The following is a 17,223-nucleotide window of genomic DNA, read 5'->3' on the forward strand; positions in this document are numbered from 1 at the left end:
ATACCATAGAAGGAACCTTTAATTGGCTGTCCGTTCACATCTTCGAGCGCATAAGTTATAGGATACGTTCTATTTACTTTTACAACTTTGAAAAGCTCAGTTGTAAAGTTTGCCGTATAACCTTTTTCGAATACGCCTTTAAACTTACTGATTCGCACCATATCTCCAATTTTAAATTCTTTTTTTTCGCGTTTTCCACGCTGCTTCTTTGATCTTGCATAAACTGTCAATTTTGTGGATGGTTTTACGTCTGCAGGCTTCATGCCAATGGTACGATGAACTTTGTTGTTATATTGACTGGTAATTATAGGAAGAATATTCAACCAACTGTAATTGCCTTGAAGTGAAAATTGTCTATGAAGCCAACTTTTCAACGTCCTGATGACTCTTTCCGCAATTGCAGCTTTTTTTGTACTAAATGTTGAGTAATGATTGATACGGTGCTCTCTCATTAGCGATGAAAATTTTGAATTATAAAACTCGGTACCGTGATCAGATTGTAAGTTCCTTGGGACATACTTCGCATCTTTCAACACACTCGCCATAGCTGCAGTAACTGAATCAGCTGTTTTATTTCTCAGCGGTCTTGACCATACATACTTTGAGTAACAGTTGATTACTATGAGGATGTACCTATAACCATTATTTTCTTTAGCATATGGTTGCATTTCCATCAGATCCATCTGCCACAAGTCATAAAATCCCTTTATTATTGTCATTCGACGGGGAAAATTACGACGCGCCGACTTATGTATTTCCTTCACAACCTGCCATTTTGCATCACTCATACTACTGCTGTATGGCTTCTTCGAAATGATGAAGTTGAGGATTCAGTTCGCTACTGTTCACGTGCAGGTTTAACGACTGACTGTTCAACTTCAATAACTCGCTCAGTAAAAGTATCAACCAACTCGGTTACAACACCAATTCGCTTTTCCACATTACTCAACCGATCAGCTAATGCTGAAGTGATGAGTGCATTTTTGTCAATGATGATTCGCAGTTCGGTATTTTTTGAATCAATGTTTTTTCTGACGTATCGTAGCGCTGGTGAAATGAATTCTTGGAAATAGTTCAGGGTTGATTCCTTGGCTTCTTTAATGTGATTGTCAACATATCTTTTAGTGACAGAGTCTTCATCGTCTACAGGTTCACCAATATTCTGTAGCCGCTTATTCTGAATGTCATAATCACCATGTGGTGTGAGAATGAATCCAACACCCGATCTTCCAACAAGTGGTTTACCAACACCACCCCTTCTACGCCCAAATTTATCAATTGTGGTATGCATAGTTAGATCGTCTGTGAGTAACTGAGTCAGCTTCATACATTGTGTTCATTATATTACGGTCAATAGACTAATCCTTCTTCACGTAACTCCTCAATTATGGCCAATATTTCATTATCGTGCCCGGTATGACCAGCCATTCGTGAACTCCAAAGCAATCGAAGGCGATCAACCAGTTCTTCGAGTTTATTCCAATAAACATAATCTATATGCTTATTTCTGATATATTTCTTTTGAGTGGGTATTTTTATTATGCCGGCACCTTCTCTACTGGGGTTCTGCAGTGGGTCTCCATTGGATAATAGTGGTAGGATTATTTCTCGATATTTCTTCCAATTATTTGATAATAGACCCTGTTTTCTTTCATTGTATTTATATGCTGCCTTCGTTAATTTGAGTATATCACCATAAGTGATCATATCGGAAGAGGGGATATTTCCCGACGGTACTTTCATGAATAATAATTTATATAGTTTTGGGGTACCCTGATAAGTGGCAATAGTTTTACCATTTTTCTTGAACACAATTTTCTCATTGATGAACTCCACATCAGCTACACCCATTTGTAAATTTCCCGTTTCAGTGTTCATGTGTACTCCAAAGACGGTATCGTATGAGGGATTTCCTGATAGTAACTTTTGTATGTGCTTTTGTACCTCATCACCATTATCAAGCACATTAGATGATTCTAAATCTGAAGTTGTCGATAAAGAAGCTTGAAGATCCTTCGAAAAAGCCTCTTCAAATTTCGGTTTTAGCTCACTTTTAACTATATTTTTGGCGGTGAATGGTGTAGCACTCTTTGTTGTCTGTATCACCTGATTTATTTGAGATGCTCCTTCAGTATTGGCAGATATTGCTTTCAAAGGAGTTATTATTGGCTCATATATTCTTTCGAGTGCTGATTGATCACCTAAGCGACTATTCTTGATATAATTAAATTTCTTCCGAACGGCATCTGTTGCTTCTATCAACTTTCTTTTCAAACACATTTCATCATCATTTTTTCTCTCCATAATGTATTCACTTCAAATGTGTGTGCAATGAAGTGTCGTCCACACTATCTAGCACTCGAATGATTCAATTGTTTCAAGAACGTCAAGGATATATGAAAGCATCAAATCCTTTTCGATAACGTCCATCTAGCACCTCTCGATCCTTATCAATTACTAAAAATCCATATTTATTCTCCCAACATCTCGCACACATATCTTTAAATTGCTTGTATGTCACATCTGGTGACACGTGGTCAGAAAAAATATGATTGAGATTCATATCATCTTGTTTGAACAGCACAATAAAATTTGCATTATCTCGAATCAATTGTTTCGGGACTCGTGAATATGTTTGGGCTAGATAGAAGCAATCCACATTTTTATGACGTCCCATACTGAAATATGATCGTATAACATCCTGTTTCTCACACATCACATCATCGAAAATGAATATTGAATCGGTTCTGGCATCCGAAGGCTCTACTATTTCAGTTGCATTATTGGCGAAAGTGTAAAATCCCAACCCTTCAATTGGAGCTAATACTTCACGTAAATACTCATATTTGGGTTGATAAAGGGACTTTGAATAAAGATAAACATTTGCAAATCGTAATCCTAGAGGGTGAGTCAGTAGAGAAATCATAACATTTGTCTTGCCGCAATTGGAAGGTCCGATAATCAGACCGCGAATGGATAGTGGAAGTAAGGATCCATGACGCTGTTTCACACCGCTTTCAGATCCGCTACCCACTTTTTCATCGAAATTATCGATGGAAAATTGGTGCTTCTGCTTTAGTATGCGCATTGTATGACAGTTGGAGACTATATAAGCACGTCTCCAAATCGATTCCTTTATTTAAATGGGGGTTATGAGACGATGCAGATCTCCTAAGCGGCATTCAAATAAAGCTGGTACGGGATTGGTCAATTCCCTCATCAATAGTCTACCTTTCGAATTACATTTACCTGGCTATCAGTATTGCGGCCCTGGCACCAAATTGCAGAAAAGATTGGCGAGAGGTGATCCGGGTGTGAATCAACTGGATTCTGCATGCCGAAAACACGATATTGCATATTCACAGGATCCTAACAATCTTCCAGCTAGACACAGAGCAGATCAAGAGCTTGCAGAAAGTGCTTGGAATCGATTCAAGGCAAAAGACGCATCTATTGGAGAGAAAGGAGCCGCTTGGCTAATTACGAATATAATGAAGGGAAAACGACGATTTGGTATGGGTTGCGAATTAGCAGCCAAGCAGTCACGAATACAGAAAAAAAAGGGTCCTACCAAGAAAAAAAAATCAAAAAAACTATTGAAAGATTCTAAGGTGACAGCTTTTGGTTCTGGAATCGTTAAGAAAGTGCGTGATGTTCTACACAAAGCGGGCGGAAGTGAATTTGTTGTCAAAAATTCTAAAAGAGCAGCTGAAATTGCACTAAAAGCAGCACGCAAATATACGAGGGCTGCGGGTGGGAAAAAGAAAATTCGCACACCGCGAATCATACCAATTCCTAAAATTGGTGGAATATTACCACTCATTCCAATTTTTGCTGGTTTATCGGCGCTAGGTAGTTTAGCTGGTGCTACAGCTGGCATAACAAAAGCAGTACAAGCAGCGAAAGCGAGTAGGGAACAATTGAGTGAGGCCAATCGACATAATAAAAATATGGAGGCAATCGCTCTAGGTAAACGAGGAAGCGGTATCTATTTGAAGCCTTACCGTAAAGGATTAGGAGTCTATTTGAAACCTCAAATTTCAAAAAACTCATAGATTTGCTACCTCAAAGAGCTCTCTCCAACATCGACCTCAACTATCATGCTAAGAAAATGATGATTCCATATTTTCGGGGGGTATATATGCGTGACGATTTGCCAAAATCGGGACCACTCCGATATGAATCTGCCGTAGTAAATTTGGATAGTCGACATGGTCAAGGGACGCATTGGGTAGCATACAGAAAAAGCAGCACTTCTGTGAAATATTTCGATAGTTTCGGTGATTTACCCCCTCCAAAAGAATTGATTCACTATTTTCATAGGGGTTCAAATCCTACCACTATTATCACATATAACTATGAGCGTAAACAACAATTCAACACAGTATGGTGTGGTCATTTGTGTTTGGAATTTCTACAGAGCAAGACATGGAGATAACACCAGCGCAGGACAGGGAAAGTATCAAGAGGATGAGTAATTCATTGATCGCATATTCCAGAGTACGCACTTTACGAGAAATGAGTAAAGAACAACTCGCTAATATGCCGAAAGAGGTGTTGATTGGGTGTGCATCGCATGAAATTGCATCTGTATGGGATAAGTTACCACAAAATCTACAAAATGATATTGATGTCTTAAAGTATCAGTACTGCCAAGACCATCAGAATGATTCCAGCGGCAACAGCAATAATTCCGATGTGAATGATGGGCCACCTACAAGAAAAATTTTCTGTTGTTATTGTAAAGTGAATGATGTGAATGTAGTCACACATAATGGGATGGATCATCTGGACAGACCACCTAAAAAACGACGATTACTCCACAATTTCTGCTGCCAGCAATAAATTGACATGAGTCAGTGAAAATTCATCAGTCATGTCACGCACGTTTTCATTGTCGGGACACTCTAGCGAGTTGAGCGCCAACTTCTACCCACCCATCGAATTGGATAGTGGCGCTAATTATGGTCTGGGCTTACACGGTTTCTATTCCTACAACTCCATATTCAATGTGGATGTGAAAAATAATATTATCGCCTATTCTAAAGAAGCTAACTCACCTCCTATCATTATAAAAATTCCACCTGGAGCATATGAAATTGATGAAATCAATAAGGTGATTCAAAAATTCATCAAATCCAAAGAAATGCAATTGGAAAATGGAGCTGAGGAGAATATCGATGGAGTATTTCTCCTACACGCAAACAACAACACTCTGAAATGTGAAATGAGGTCGAAATATTACATCCATCTCAAACATGAAAACACTATTGCCGAACTTTTAGGGTTCGAAGCCGATGTGTTTGGCATCGATGAAACTCATGAATCAACATTGCCCGTAAATATCAATAAGGTGAGAATTATTCGTGTGGATTGTAATGTCACAGCTGGAGCATATTCAAATGGTGATGAAATCCATAGCATCTTTGAATTTGATATTGATGTAGAGCCCGGTTACAAACTCACCAAGGAACCGCAAAATATTATTTATATGCCAATCCAGCCTGGCGGTCGTAAGTACCTCGACAATATCACTTTACGCATATTGGATGATAATGGTAATCTAATCAATTTCAATGGTGAAAAAATAATAGTTAAATTGGAATTGATTAGGATATAACGATCATCATTTCTCATATGTTGATTCACAACATCGACGACCGTCATAAGTGTATCACAAAAATGAGTGGTGGAAGCATCGATAAGTTTGGTCGTAGAAGTAAGGCAGTTTCAAATACTGTTTTGCGAGGACAACCTGGAGTTGGTTTCAAATTGACTTCCGATGGAAACTTTGATATGGAAAATAAACGTTTGAAAAATGTAGCCGAGCCTAAAGAGAGTACGGATTGTGTTAATCGAGAATATGTTGGTTTTTACATCTCAAAGATCAGAGGAGAATTAGATTCTGATATTGATAAAATCAATTTGAGATTAGATGGAGTAGAAAAATATTCCGCATCAGTCAGGGAAGATCTCATTACGCTTGGGCTGAAATTAGTGGAAATTGTAAAAAAGTGTGAACATATGGAGAAGGATATCAAATCGATGCAATCTGATATGAAAAAACAACCCTCGATAAGCATTCAAACAATTGAGCAAAAACGATGGTGAGCGATGATCATCTGTGAAAAAAATCAGTATAAAGCAGGAGCTGAAGAAATTTTAACTCAGTATTTATCATTTCATAACGCTGAGCAGATGATTATAATTGATAAGGCTATTGATTTCACCATAATTTTTTCTAAAAAATGGGGTTGTGCTTTAAAAGCCAGCGATTACAGCAGCGGCAGCAGTTGAATCAGCGTAATGTATCAGGTGGAGACTATGATAATGTGCATTTAAAGAAGAGAAAATCTAAAAGTCGATTCATTCCACGTATGCCCGCCAAACGGTCAAGATATAGACTAAGCGCTAGTAGTTTACACTTTCTCAAATCTATTGGCTTGAAGGTGCGATATAAAAAATAGTAATAACATGGCGACCATAACCACAAGTGATAAGCTGGAGGTATTCGAGGAGCCCATCTTTGATCATTCCCTAATCAGCCTTCACGAGCATACATATAAACCGTATGGATCACCATATTACAAAAATTCAGATGAAATCCGAATTCCAATCAATTTTCAAGACCTTATACTCGATATTGCAGACAGTTACATTTATATCGAGGGGAAGTTCACACCATCTGATGACACGAAGCAGTGCTACCTATCCAATAACGCCCTCGCCTTCCTCTTCGACGAAATTCGCTATGAAATGGGTGGAGAGCAAGTGGCCGTTGTTCGAAAACCCGGCATAACTACCACAATGAAAACGATGATATCATTTGGACAAACACATGCAAATTCCCTACTACCAATAGGATGGGGTCTTGATGTGAACAAACAAGATATATTGGATTCCGTCAGCAATGTATTCAGCGGTAAATTACCCTTGAAGTATCTCATGGGTTTTGCTGAAGATTACAACAGAGGAGTATTGAATGTCAAGCAAGAGCTCATTTTGATTATTGCACGCTCATTCAAAAATTCGTTTATTGGAGAAGTCGATGCTCATTTGGAAATCAACAAAATAGAATGGAGAATCAGACACATCGTGCCGGAAGATCGTCAGAAACTGAAGCTATTGAACCGCATCAATAAAAATGCGAATAATGCAAAAGTAAAGGTGGCTTATCGTATATGGGACCTTTATGAATTACCCACACTTCGTGATACATCCTCAGATATTTGGGCCGTGAAGACAACCAACAGCCTCGAAAGACCTCGATACATCATCATCGGCTTTCAAAGCACCGACCAATCTGAAAATATATCAAAAGATGTGACGAAATTCATACATGCGAATATTAATAATATTCGACTATCTCTAAACTCTGAAGTATACCCATATGAGCGTTGGAATCTAGATTTTGACAAAAAGTTAGACTCGTCAGCCTACTATGCATATGAAAACTTCCAACGCAGCTACTACGATAAAGCTATGAGTGAGCCCATGATGGATATTGGTAGCTTTCGCAACAATCCACTATTTATCATCGACTGCTCTCACCAACCCGATGCTATGAAGTCATCTACTGTCGACATCAAAATAGAATTCGAAACACGCAAGGTGAAGTTTCCAGCAAACACCAAAGTATATGCACTCATCCTACACGATGCTGTTTTGTCCTATAATGCCCTAAATGGCTCTGTTCAGACTGGATTGTAATAAGATTGACATGTAATTCACCATGGAGTATTCGATATTGATAAATAATAAAACACTCAATAATTATCTTCTGCCTTTTATTTACCAAACAATCAGATATAGACAAGCATGGATTGAAACATGATTTTATAATGTATACAATAGATTTCAAATATTCACAACACCGTTATTTGAAGATTCTTCCGGTTGTGGGTTGGGATTCTGTGGCTCCAATTGATATTTCTCTATGATATTCTGTGGTAGGTAAACGGATATGCTGTGAAGGAAATGCTTCAAGTCTGCTTCAATCATTAGCTCACAGAACTCATCCAAATTTCCGCTTCCATACGAATATTTATGGCACAGTGCCACACCAAGTTCATATTTCTCACTGAGCTCCAAAAGTTTTCGTACCTCTTCAGCATCATAACATACACTTAAATCATAGTTTGATGAGTGAAGAGCGTCAAAACTCAAGTCGGCTAATTCCCAAGCCAACCTCCTTATTGCAGAATCTAAATTGACTGCTTCCGGCCACTCTTCGGCTGAATATTGCATCCACATGCTTGTACTCTGAAAATACACAAAATGCATTCATTAGTTTGGAAATTATGCTGCAAAAAAACACTCACTTGAAATTTTATCATGTTTGAAGCGCGGGAGCTAATCCATATTTTACATTAATATACCATATTTCTACTATTTACAAAGATATTGAAGTTATATTCAATCTAAAATATCGAATTTGACTAGTGAGCGTGTTTTAGCACCAGGATAATCCTGAGAACTTTGACCGATATATGTAAAAATGAATTTGGCTTTGGATGAATTCACTTCGTGAATCATTTCTTCCGTAAAATGTTCTGAGACACGTTTTGGAAGCCATGATTTAAAAGAAGTATTATTTTCCTCGTCCAACAAAACTACTTGAATGGATTTACCATATCGTGTGGATAGCATCGACATCTTTTCAATTTTATAACCTTTATCGATAGTCAAAGATATTAAAGGCTTCTGCTCCATAGCCACAGTTTGTTGAATTATTGCAGAATTGATCTTTTCGATATTAAATTTCAAATGATCCATTTCGAATATAGTGGAATTATGGTATACAAATATAAAATATGTTCACCTGGATTGCTGTGTATACTCCTGACGTAATACTCTCTGTCACTTTGCAGCACTACTTTCACTCATCTATTCGAGTACGTTGGGTTATTCAAACTGAATGTGAAATGGTGATCCTCCGAACATTTATAGAACGTGGTTGAAGAAGAGGGGGTACTTCTTCACCACAAGCTGGGTGTCCGAAAACACTACTCCAAAACAATATTGTCTTTATCGCGTGACGTAGTTGCAGGTCATTCAAAGTCAGACGCAAAACACTCCTTCAAAGTCACCTTGGCTATGTTGTGTTGTGTAGGTTCAAAACTTCAAGAAAGCCTTGTTGAAAATATGGGAAGTGAATGAAAGTCATTCAAAGTCAAACCCAAAACACTGCCTCATCAAAGTCACCTTGTCTGCGTTGAGTGACGTTGATCAAGGTCGTTCAAGGGCAAACTCAAAACAATCGTTCAAAGTCACCTTGGTTATGTTAGATCGTGTGGGTGCCAAACTGGCTCGAATTCATTGGAAGTCAAAGTCACCCTGTCGAAAATATGGGAAAAGAATGAAGGTCATTCAAGGTTAAACCCAAAACAGCACCTCAAAGTCACCTTGTCTGCGTTGCCGTATGACGCATGTCAAGGTCGTTCAAGGACAAACTCATAACACCTCCTCAAAGTCACCTTCGCAACTTCGTGTGACGTAGAGGTCATTTCAAGGTTGAAAGTGGTGGGGGGAGGTTCTGAAATCGGCTTAAACTAACTACTTGTGTGCTTCTTATTGGTCCATATCCTAATCTGGTTTCGTACCAGAGCTCCTAGTGCGCTCTTGCTGATCCGCTCATTTATTTGAGGTCTCAATTTGATAAGCCTTGCACACTGCAAGATAGCATACACTTCCGCTTGAAATACGGATGTGTATAGTCCTAGCGGATAGCTGTAGTTTAGATTTCTATCCGCTCGGTATATTCCAGCTCCCGTTCCATGTTTGGTCTTCGATCCATCTGTATACCAGGTGTTTTTTCCAAACATGTTGTCGGGATGACTAATGGTCTTCCACTCTTCACGGCTTATGATTTTGGCCGTGAAGTTTGTGTTAAAGGTGTACTTCGGTGTCATGTGGTCCGTGCACATATTCAATATGTGCTCCTCCACTTGTTCCGAAATTTCTGTTCGGTCCGCTCTTCTGTAGTTCGGTGAGTTTTCCAGTCTGAATTGGCCCATCCTGGCTTCTCCCATTATCACAAAGTGTAAAGAAGGTAGATTCACAAGTGTCTTCAATGCAGCTGTTGGGGTAGTTCTCATTGCTCCCGTCATTCCCAAACATGCAAGTCTTTGCACCTTGCCTAGTTTGTTGATGGCGGTCGCCTGCTTCACCTTTGCCCACCAGACCAGAGATGCGTATGTTATCATAGGTTTAACCACCATCGTGTATAGCCAATATACCATGTCTGGTTTTAGTCCCCATGTTTTCCCATAGGTGCGCGTGGCGAGCATCAGTGCTACCTCCGCTTTCCTCTTTATCCTGTCCAAGTGTTGGTTCCAGGTCAGTTTGGAGTCTAGGATTACTCCCAGATATTAAACCTCCCCCGACACTTGTATTTCTTCACCTCGAAGTTTTAGAGGTCCGAGACCTCACTTATTTTGGATATTCAACTTTTTTTTTATACTTAGTAATATTTCTTTTTGATCCAGTTTTTGAACTGTCTCAAATCAGTCAATTCGAAATTGGTATGTACCTACCTTAGAAAAAGTTACAATTTGTATACACTGAGGTATTGGTCTCTAACGTACCACATTAATATTTAACATAACCACACATTAATATTTTTTAATAGTGTGCTTTGGAAAAATAAATAAACCAATTATTCAACGTCAGAATTTCGTTGGTGGTTTAGACTGATTGTGATAGCTACCAATTATAATAGAATAATGTCAAGATTAGGTTACAGTAATGAAGGTTTCTTGAATTTATTAATAATTTATGGTGAGTGCAATAGAATTGCAAGTAGAACATGTCGAGTATTTCATGAAAGATATCCACAACTTCCGAAGCCGAATAATAATGTGATAAATCGACTACTAAAAAACTGTAGGTTGAATGAAACCTTCCGTCCAAAAATCATTCGTAAGAAGACTAAAGTGGATGATGATGACAATGGTATAACAGTTTTCGGATACTTTCATGCATTTCCAAATGCTTCTCTGCACGAGGCTGAAAGGGAGATAGGTATACCCTACGTGACAGTTTGTCGAATTCTTAATAAGCATAAATGGCATCCCTATAAGTTCTACTGTGTCCAACATTTGAAAGAGACTGATTTACCTCGTAGAGTGGAATTCTTTGAACGGTTACTTGTCAAGACTCAAGAGGATGAACATTTCCTTGACATTATCATATGGACAGATGAGGCCAAGTTCACAAAAAATGGAGTTTTCAATAGACACAGCAGTCATTATTGGGCGCCAGAAAATTCCCATGTTGTCCGCCAAAGGGGACAAAGAATGAGTCAATTTTTTATATCGAGTTTTATGATGATAATTCAAATGCATCAAAATATGAAGATTTACTGAGGAATGGAATTCAAATGATTTTAAATAATAGACCAGGAAGAGAACGTGTATGGTACCAAATGGATGGTGCTCAACGAAAGTATAAACATCATATCTGAGAAACTAAAACATCAAAACATAGACAAAACCTACATTAACCAAATGGAACACAGTCTAAATAAAATACTTAATATAAATTATTTCGAATCTGTTCTCGTTCGACATAAAAAACATGTACTCCAACATACCAGTCAACGAAAGTATAAACATCATATCTGAGAAACTAAAACAGCAAAACATAGACAAAACCTACATTAACCAAATGGAACACAGTCTAAATACAATACTTAATCAAAATTATTTCGAATCTGAAGGGAAAATTCATAAACAAACAGATGGACTAGCGATGGGATCCCCACTATCTAGCATTATATCCGAAATATACCTGCAAACCATAGATGAGAAAATGTTAACAATAATAAAAACACATGATGAAAAAGGAGAATGTTTCAGATACGTTGATGATGGACTGTACATATCACAAAACAATGGAATAAGAATAGAACAAATAAAAAAAGAAATTAACGAAATAAATCAAAAACTATGTTTCAGCATTGAGGAAGAACACAACTCAAAACTTAACTACTTTAACATAACCATAGGATATAACCACAACAAAACACAAATTTCAAATGGCAATATACAGGAAACCTACACAAACAAGCTCCACCATACCCGCAAGTTCAAACCATCCACCATCACACAAAATGGCTGCCTATTCCGCATTCATATATAGAATGTTAAGGATACCACTCAGCAATGAAGCCCGAAACAAAGAACGGAAAGTCATATACCAAATAGCGAACGAAAACGGATACACCCAAAAGACAATAGATAAACTAGAAAACAGAATCAAACAAAAACTACAGAACAAGGATCAAGCCACCCCAACAGACAAAACAACACAACGATGGACAGCATTTACGTACGTAGGACACCGAACCAAAAAATTAACAAACATCTTCAAACCACTGAACATCAACATCACATACAAGCCGAACACGAAGATAACAAAGAGAATAAACAACTATGAAAGAAAAGAAGACAAAGACCAAAACGGGGTATACAATATACAATGCTCGGACTGCAACAAATTCTATATCGGCCAAACCATAAAAAAACTGATCCAAAGGTACAATGAGCACAAAAAGGCATACATAAATCCAACAGTATATAAATCAAACCTTGCAACACACGCCATACAAAACAAACATAATTTTCCCCCACCAGAGAACATAAAACTAATAAAACAAATCAACAAGGGAAACCGCATGGACATTTGGGAAAACTTGAACATCCATAAATTCAACAGTCATAAATCACTTATCGAGGAACAAGTACAAATCAAAACACAACAAGACCTCACATTCAATATATTAAGTAAAACCATACACATTCCTAGAGAAGATCTAACACAAAGAAGAGTACCTGATGCAGTACAAATGCATGCAAATACCTGAGTTGAGACGCTCTGACCGTATAAAGAGGCAGACGACAGGATGACAAGTTCAGTTTGAGGATTGCCTAGAAGATGACAGTACTACCAACTGTCGAAAGCGCTCGCAGATAATTAATAGAAGATATAAAGCTACCTTTTCGTGAAATTTAATATTGAAATACTGAAAATAAAGGAAAATTAGTTGAATCATTCAAAAATATATACAGTACGATGCAAATGTATGGAATAAATTCGATATTTACAAAATGAGCGTCTTTCGGAAGAAATCCAAAAACAGGTCAACTTTAATTTTTGACGGCCCATCTCATGATATTCATATGAAAGACGTTTTGTCACCGGTGTTGGCGTGATGACGTAATCGACAATTTTTTTAAATGCAAACAGGGGTCATGTGGCACCTCATTCAAAAGATCTACTAATCATCTATTCAACGGTATAACCATGCCAATATTCATTTATACAAGATGAACCAAAACATGTTATTTATTGAAGTAAAATAAAATTATAATAAATGTTCAAATTGATGACCTTCAGCTATGATGCAATGTGAAAGCCGGGCACTGAATTCATTTCTAACGTTTCCGAGAACTTCGGGGGTTATTTGTGCAATCTCCGCTCTGATGCGTTCCTTCAACTCTTCTAAATCATTTGGTCGATTTTGGTAAACTTTACTCTTCAAGTATCCCCATAAAAACAAGTCTAACGGTGTCAAATCCGGAGACCTTGGTGGCCATTCGATCGGCCCTCTTCTTCCTATCCACTTTCCTCGGAAAACAGTATCCAGGTGCCTCGGAAAACAGTATCCAGGTAGGTTCGTACATCAACGGCGTAGTGTGGGGGCGCCCCATCCTGCTGGAACCACAAATCATTTCTATTTGGAAATAGCTGATTCAGTTGTGGCATCAGATAATCTTGAAGAAAGTGTAGATACCGAGCACCAGTTACGCTTTCCTCAAAAAAGTATGGTCCTATTATCTGGTTGTTCAAAATTCCGGCCCAAACATTCACTTTTTGTGGATATTGTGTGCTATGCTCCTCCATCCAATGTGGATTTTCTCTTGCCCAGTATCGATAAGTCTGACGGTTTACGTGACCGTTGAGCATAAAAGTAGCTTCATCTGAAAATATTATATTTTGTATGAAACTCCGATCTCTGTGCGAGCGCTCCATCATGATTTCGCAAAATTCGACTCTTCTGTCAAAGTCATCTTCTAACAGTTCTTGGACCAGCTGAACTTTATACGGATGCCACTTTTCTTTTTTCAACACTCTAACAACAGTCGATTGGTGTAAATTATTATCCAGTGCGACTTGCCTCGTGCTGGTATGGGGGTTTTCTTGGAACGCAAATACCACATCAAGTTTTTGGACTTCTGAAATTGATTTTCTACCACTTTTAGGGAGATCTTTAACATGGCCCGTTTCTCGAAACTTTTTCTCAATTTTACTTATTGTTGATTGAGAAACTGGTTCTCGGTTGGGGTATTTCGCATTGAATAAATCACGAACTTCTGCCTGAGTCCTTACTTTATCTCCACAGCCAATCATAATTAAAATTTCGATTCTTTGGGTTTCTGTTACTTTCATTGCCAGATTATAAGTGATTTAAATATTTTTCTAGAAATAATGTCAACCGCTTCAATGATACTTCACTTCAATGACATTGACTAATCTCAAGTAGAGTGTAGGACTTTTATTACCATTTCTTTTTTCTAATCAACAAAAACAATAGAAGACAGTACGATACTTTATTCTCAGTGGCGGTGCATAGCATTATTTGGTTCAACGAATTAATATTATTTGTAATTCCAGTCTTCTGAATACATAATTTCGGTTGACCCTGTATTAATACATATTGAAACCATTATACCGTTGAATAGACGACTAGTAGACCTTTTGAATGGGGTGCCACATGACCCCTGTTTGCATTTAAAAAAATTGTCGATTACGTCATCACGCCAACACTGGTGACGAAACGTCTTTCATATGAATATCATGAGATGGGCCGTCAAAAATTAAAGTTATTCCATACATTTGCATCGTACTGTATATATATATATATATATATATATATATATATATATATATATATATATATATATACAGGTTTCAACATCCCATAATAACTAGATACTAGGTACGTGAAATTAAGATGTCCCCATACGGACTCCAAATCGTCACAATTCTTTAAAGACTCATCAGACTACGTTTTTCTATATGCTCAATTGACCTTTTGAATTTATCAAACATGTGTTATTCAACTGATTCAATTTTAGAAAATCATCGTTTTAACAGTCACGAAGAAGATTCGGGATTCTGTTAAAATAAAATAAATCCAGTGATCATGGATATTATCAATGATTTATCTTTATTTCTGATTGAGAAAATAATATATGCAGCTAGTGATTTTGATGATAAAAGTAAAGAAGTTATCAAAACGGTTAAAAGTGAAATATCGCCAATATTATGTGAAATTGCTTTTCTGGTTTGGTTAAAAAAAAAAAAATGAAAATTGGTGTTCCCAATTTTCAAAAATAGTAAAAAAATGTGATAATAATAACTATTGCCCTGTTTCTGTTCTCCTATTCCATAAAAGGAATATTGTGAAAATTATCAGTATCCTTGTAGTTTTTTTAAATAACAATAATAAGTAGAACGGCTTGTTTAGTTTGAATTGTTATACATTGTATTTTCCTAACATTAATTATAACTTGAGAAAAGAATAACATTAACATGGAAAAGGTTTTGAAACACGAAAAACATTTTCAAAGAGTTGAAGTGTCATATTACGTGATTCATTATTTATTGTTCGTTTCAGAATCCTGTGATGTTAAGAACAATTGCCACCCGGACGCCATCTGCAGTTATTCTGACTTCCTGCACACTTATGAATGCGTTTGCAAGGACGGTTTCGAAGGAACTGGATATTCTTGTGAACCCGAATTCGTTTCTTGCACCCAAGTAGACAACTGCGATCCCCAAGCAACTTGTACTTATGATGAGTCGCTGGGAAAATCTAGATGTATTTGTAATCCTGGATTCCAAGGAGATGGTTTTACTTGCTCGTCAGCAATGATAATAGGTTAGTATATTTCACAAAAAAGATCCAATTCAGATCATCAAGTTTTCATTTAGATCAGTTTACCTGATATCATGAAGAGGCAGGCCAATTTGATTGGTGAAACGCGCGTCGAATAGAGTATTGCAGGTCTGGTGTTTGATTAATGTGCTTGATATGGATTTATTCTCCACCAGAGGTGGTTTATCTAGATCGTCTTTGAAAAAAAAGTGTGATTATACATCAACTGAAAGATTCCCTGACACGGTTTCAAAATGAATCATCTTCTGATATTAGGTTGTCTCAAAAGTTTTGACCATTTTTATTTCAAACTGAAATATGCTTATACTTATTTAATTTATTCGAAATAAGCGCCATTTGAATCAGTGCACGGAACACAAGTCAGTTAATTCCGTCAGAATAAAAATTATGTTCTCAAGATTCGATTAAGTCAACGAAGGCCGATTTGCCTGGTCCTGAGTGGCGAAGGTTTTACCGATGAGAAAGTTATCGAAGTGCTTGAAAAGATGTTAGTCGGTTGGCGAAAGATCTGGGGAGTATGGTGGGTGAGGCAGAACTTCGACGCTCATTACGTTTAAACTTTATTCGCTGACGACACTACAATATTATGGCGCAATACCAACACAAATGATCTAAATAATGCCATCTGCTCTGATATTTCTAAACTTTCAGATTGATGGAAGGCAAATTTATTAGCTTTCAATGTCTCAAAAACAAAAGTTTTATCTTTTAATTGTATTCTTTAATTGTAACAGTTTGTTTAGTGCATAAACATAGAACAGAACTTCCCTCTATTGTAACTATTGTAACTACCTGAAATGTAAACTGTACTGAATTTCGAGAATCTACAAAGGATTTTCTTATCGAGAGGCCCTACTATAGTTTTCAAGAATTTCATGACGATACCTTTTAATCATATTTTATCCACATTTATTTCTATACATTATTTTTTTTAATTATTTTTGTGTTTGTATGTGTGTGTGTGTGTGTATATGTGTATATGTATGTGTATGTGTATGTATATGAGTATATATGTGTGTATATATACATGTATATATAGGTATATGTTTATATATTCATGTAGATATGGTATTTTGTTTATATTTGTTTATATTGCATTTATATTGTATATAATTAATGTGTTTCAGAAAAAGTGACATTATTATTCTGATTTCATACACTTTACAATGTTTTGTCTTTATCAAAATGTTCATCAAAGCTTTGTCAATAAAAGTTGTTCTTTGGACAATAAAGCATATTTATTACTATTAATTTTCGGA

At 37.0% G+C, this 17,223-nt stretch overlaps 2 protein-coding genes across 2 annotated transcripts in view; one reads left to right on the forward strand and one right to left on the reverse strand.

The window, feature by feature from the left end:
* Positions 1 to 17,223, forward strand: part of Ndg (Nidogen) — an 89,123-nt gene that overhangs the window by 55,617 nt on the left and 16,283 nt on the right. Inside the window, exon 12 of the mRNA XM_074169965.1 lies at positions 15,683 to 15,946. Within this exon, the coding sequence (XP_074026066.1) occupies positions 15,683 to 15,946 (264 nt within the window). The remainder of the gene's footprint in view (positions 1 to 15,682; positions 15,947 to 17,223) is intronic.
* On the reverse strand, positions 2,429 to 8,463 carry LOC141480133 (uncharacterized). Its single transcript, XM_074169967.1, has 2 exons — positions 8,322 to 8,463; positions 2,429 to 8,262 (listed from the first exon to the last, which is right to left on the reverse strand). Exons 1-2 carry the CDS (start codon positions 8,334 to 8,336, stop codon positions 7,858 to 7,860), a joined length of 420 nt encoding a protein of 139 aa, XP_074026068.1. The 5' UTR covers positions 8,337 to 8,463; the 3' UTR covers positions 2,429 to 7,857.

Source organism: Leptinotarsa decemlineata, unplaced genomic scaffold (assembly GCF_025532065.1).
Source record: "Leptinotarsa decemlineata unplaced genomic scaffold, Ldec_3_MD MMD2_P_RNA_scaffold_6, whole genome shotgun sequence".
NCBI lineage: Eukaryota > Metazoa > Arthropoda > Insecta > Coleoptera > Chrysomelidae > Leptinotarsa > Leptinotarsa decemlineata.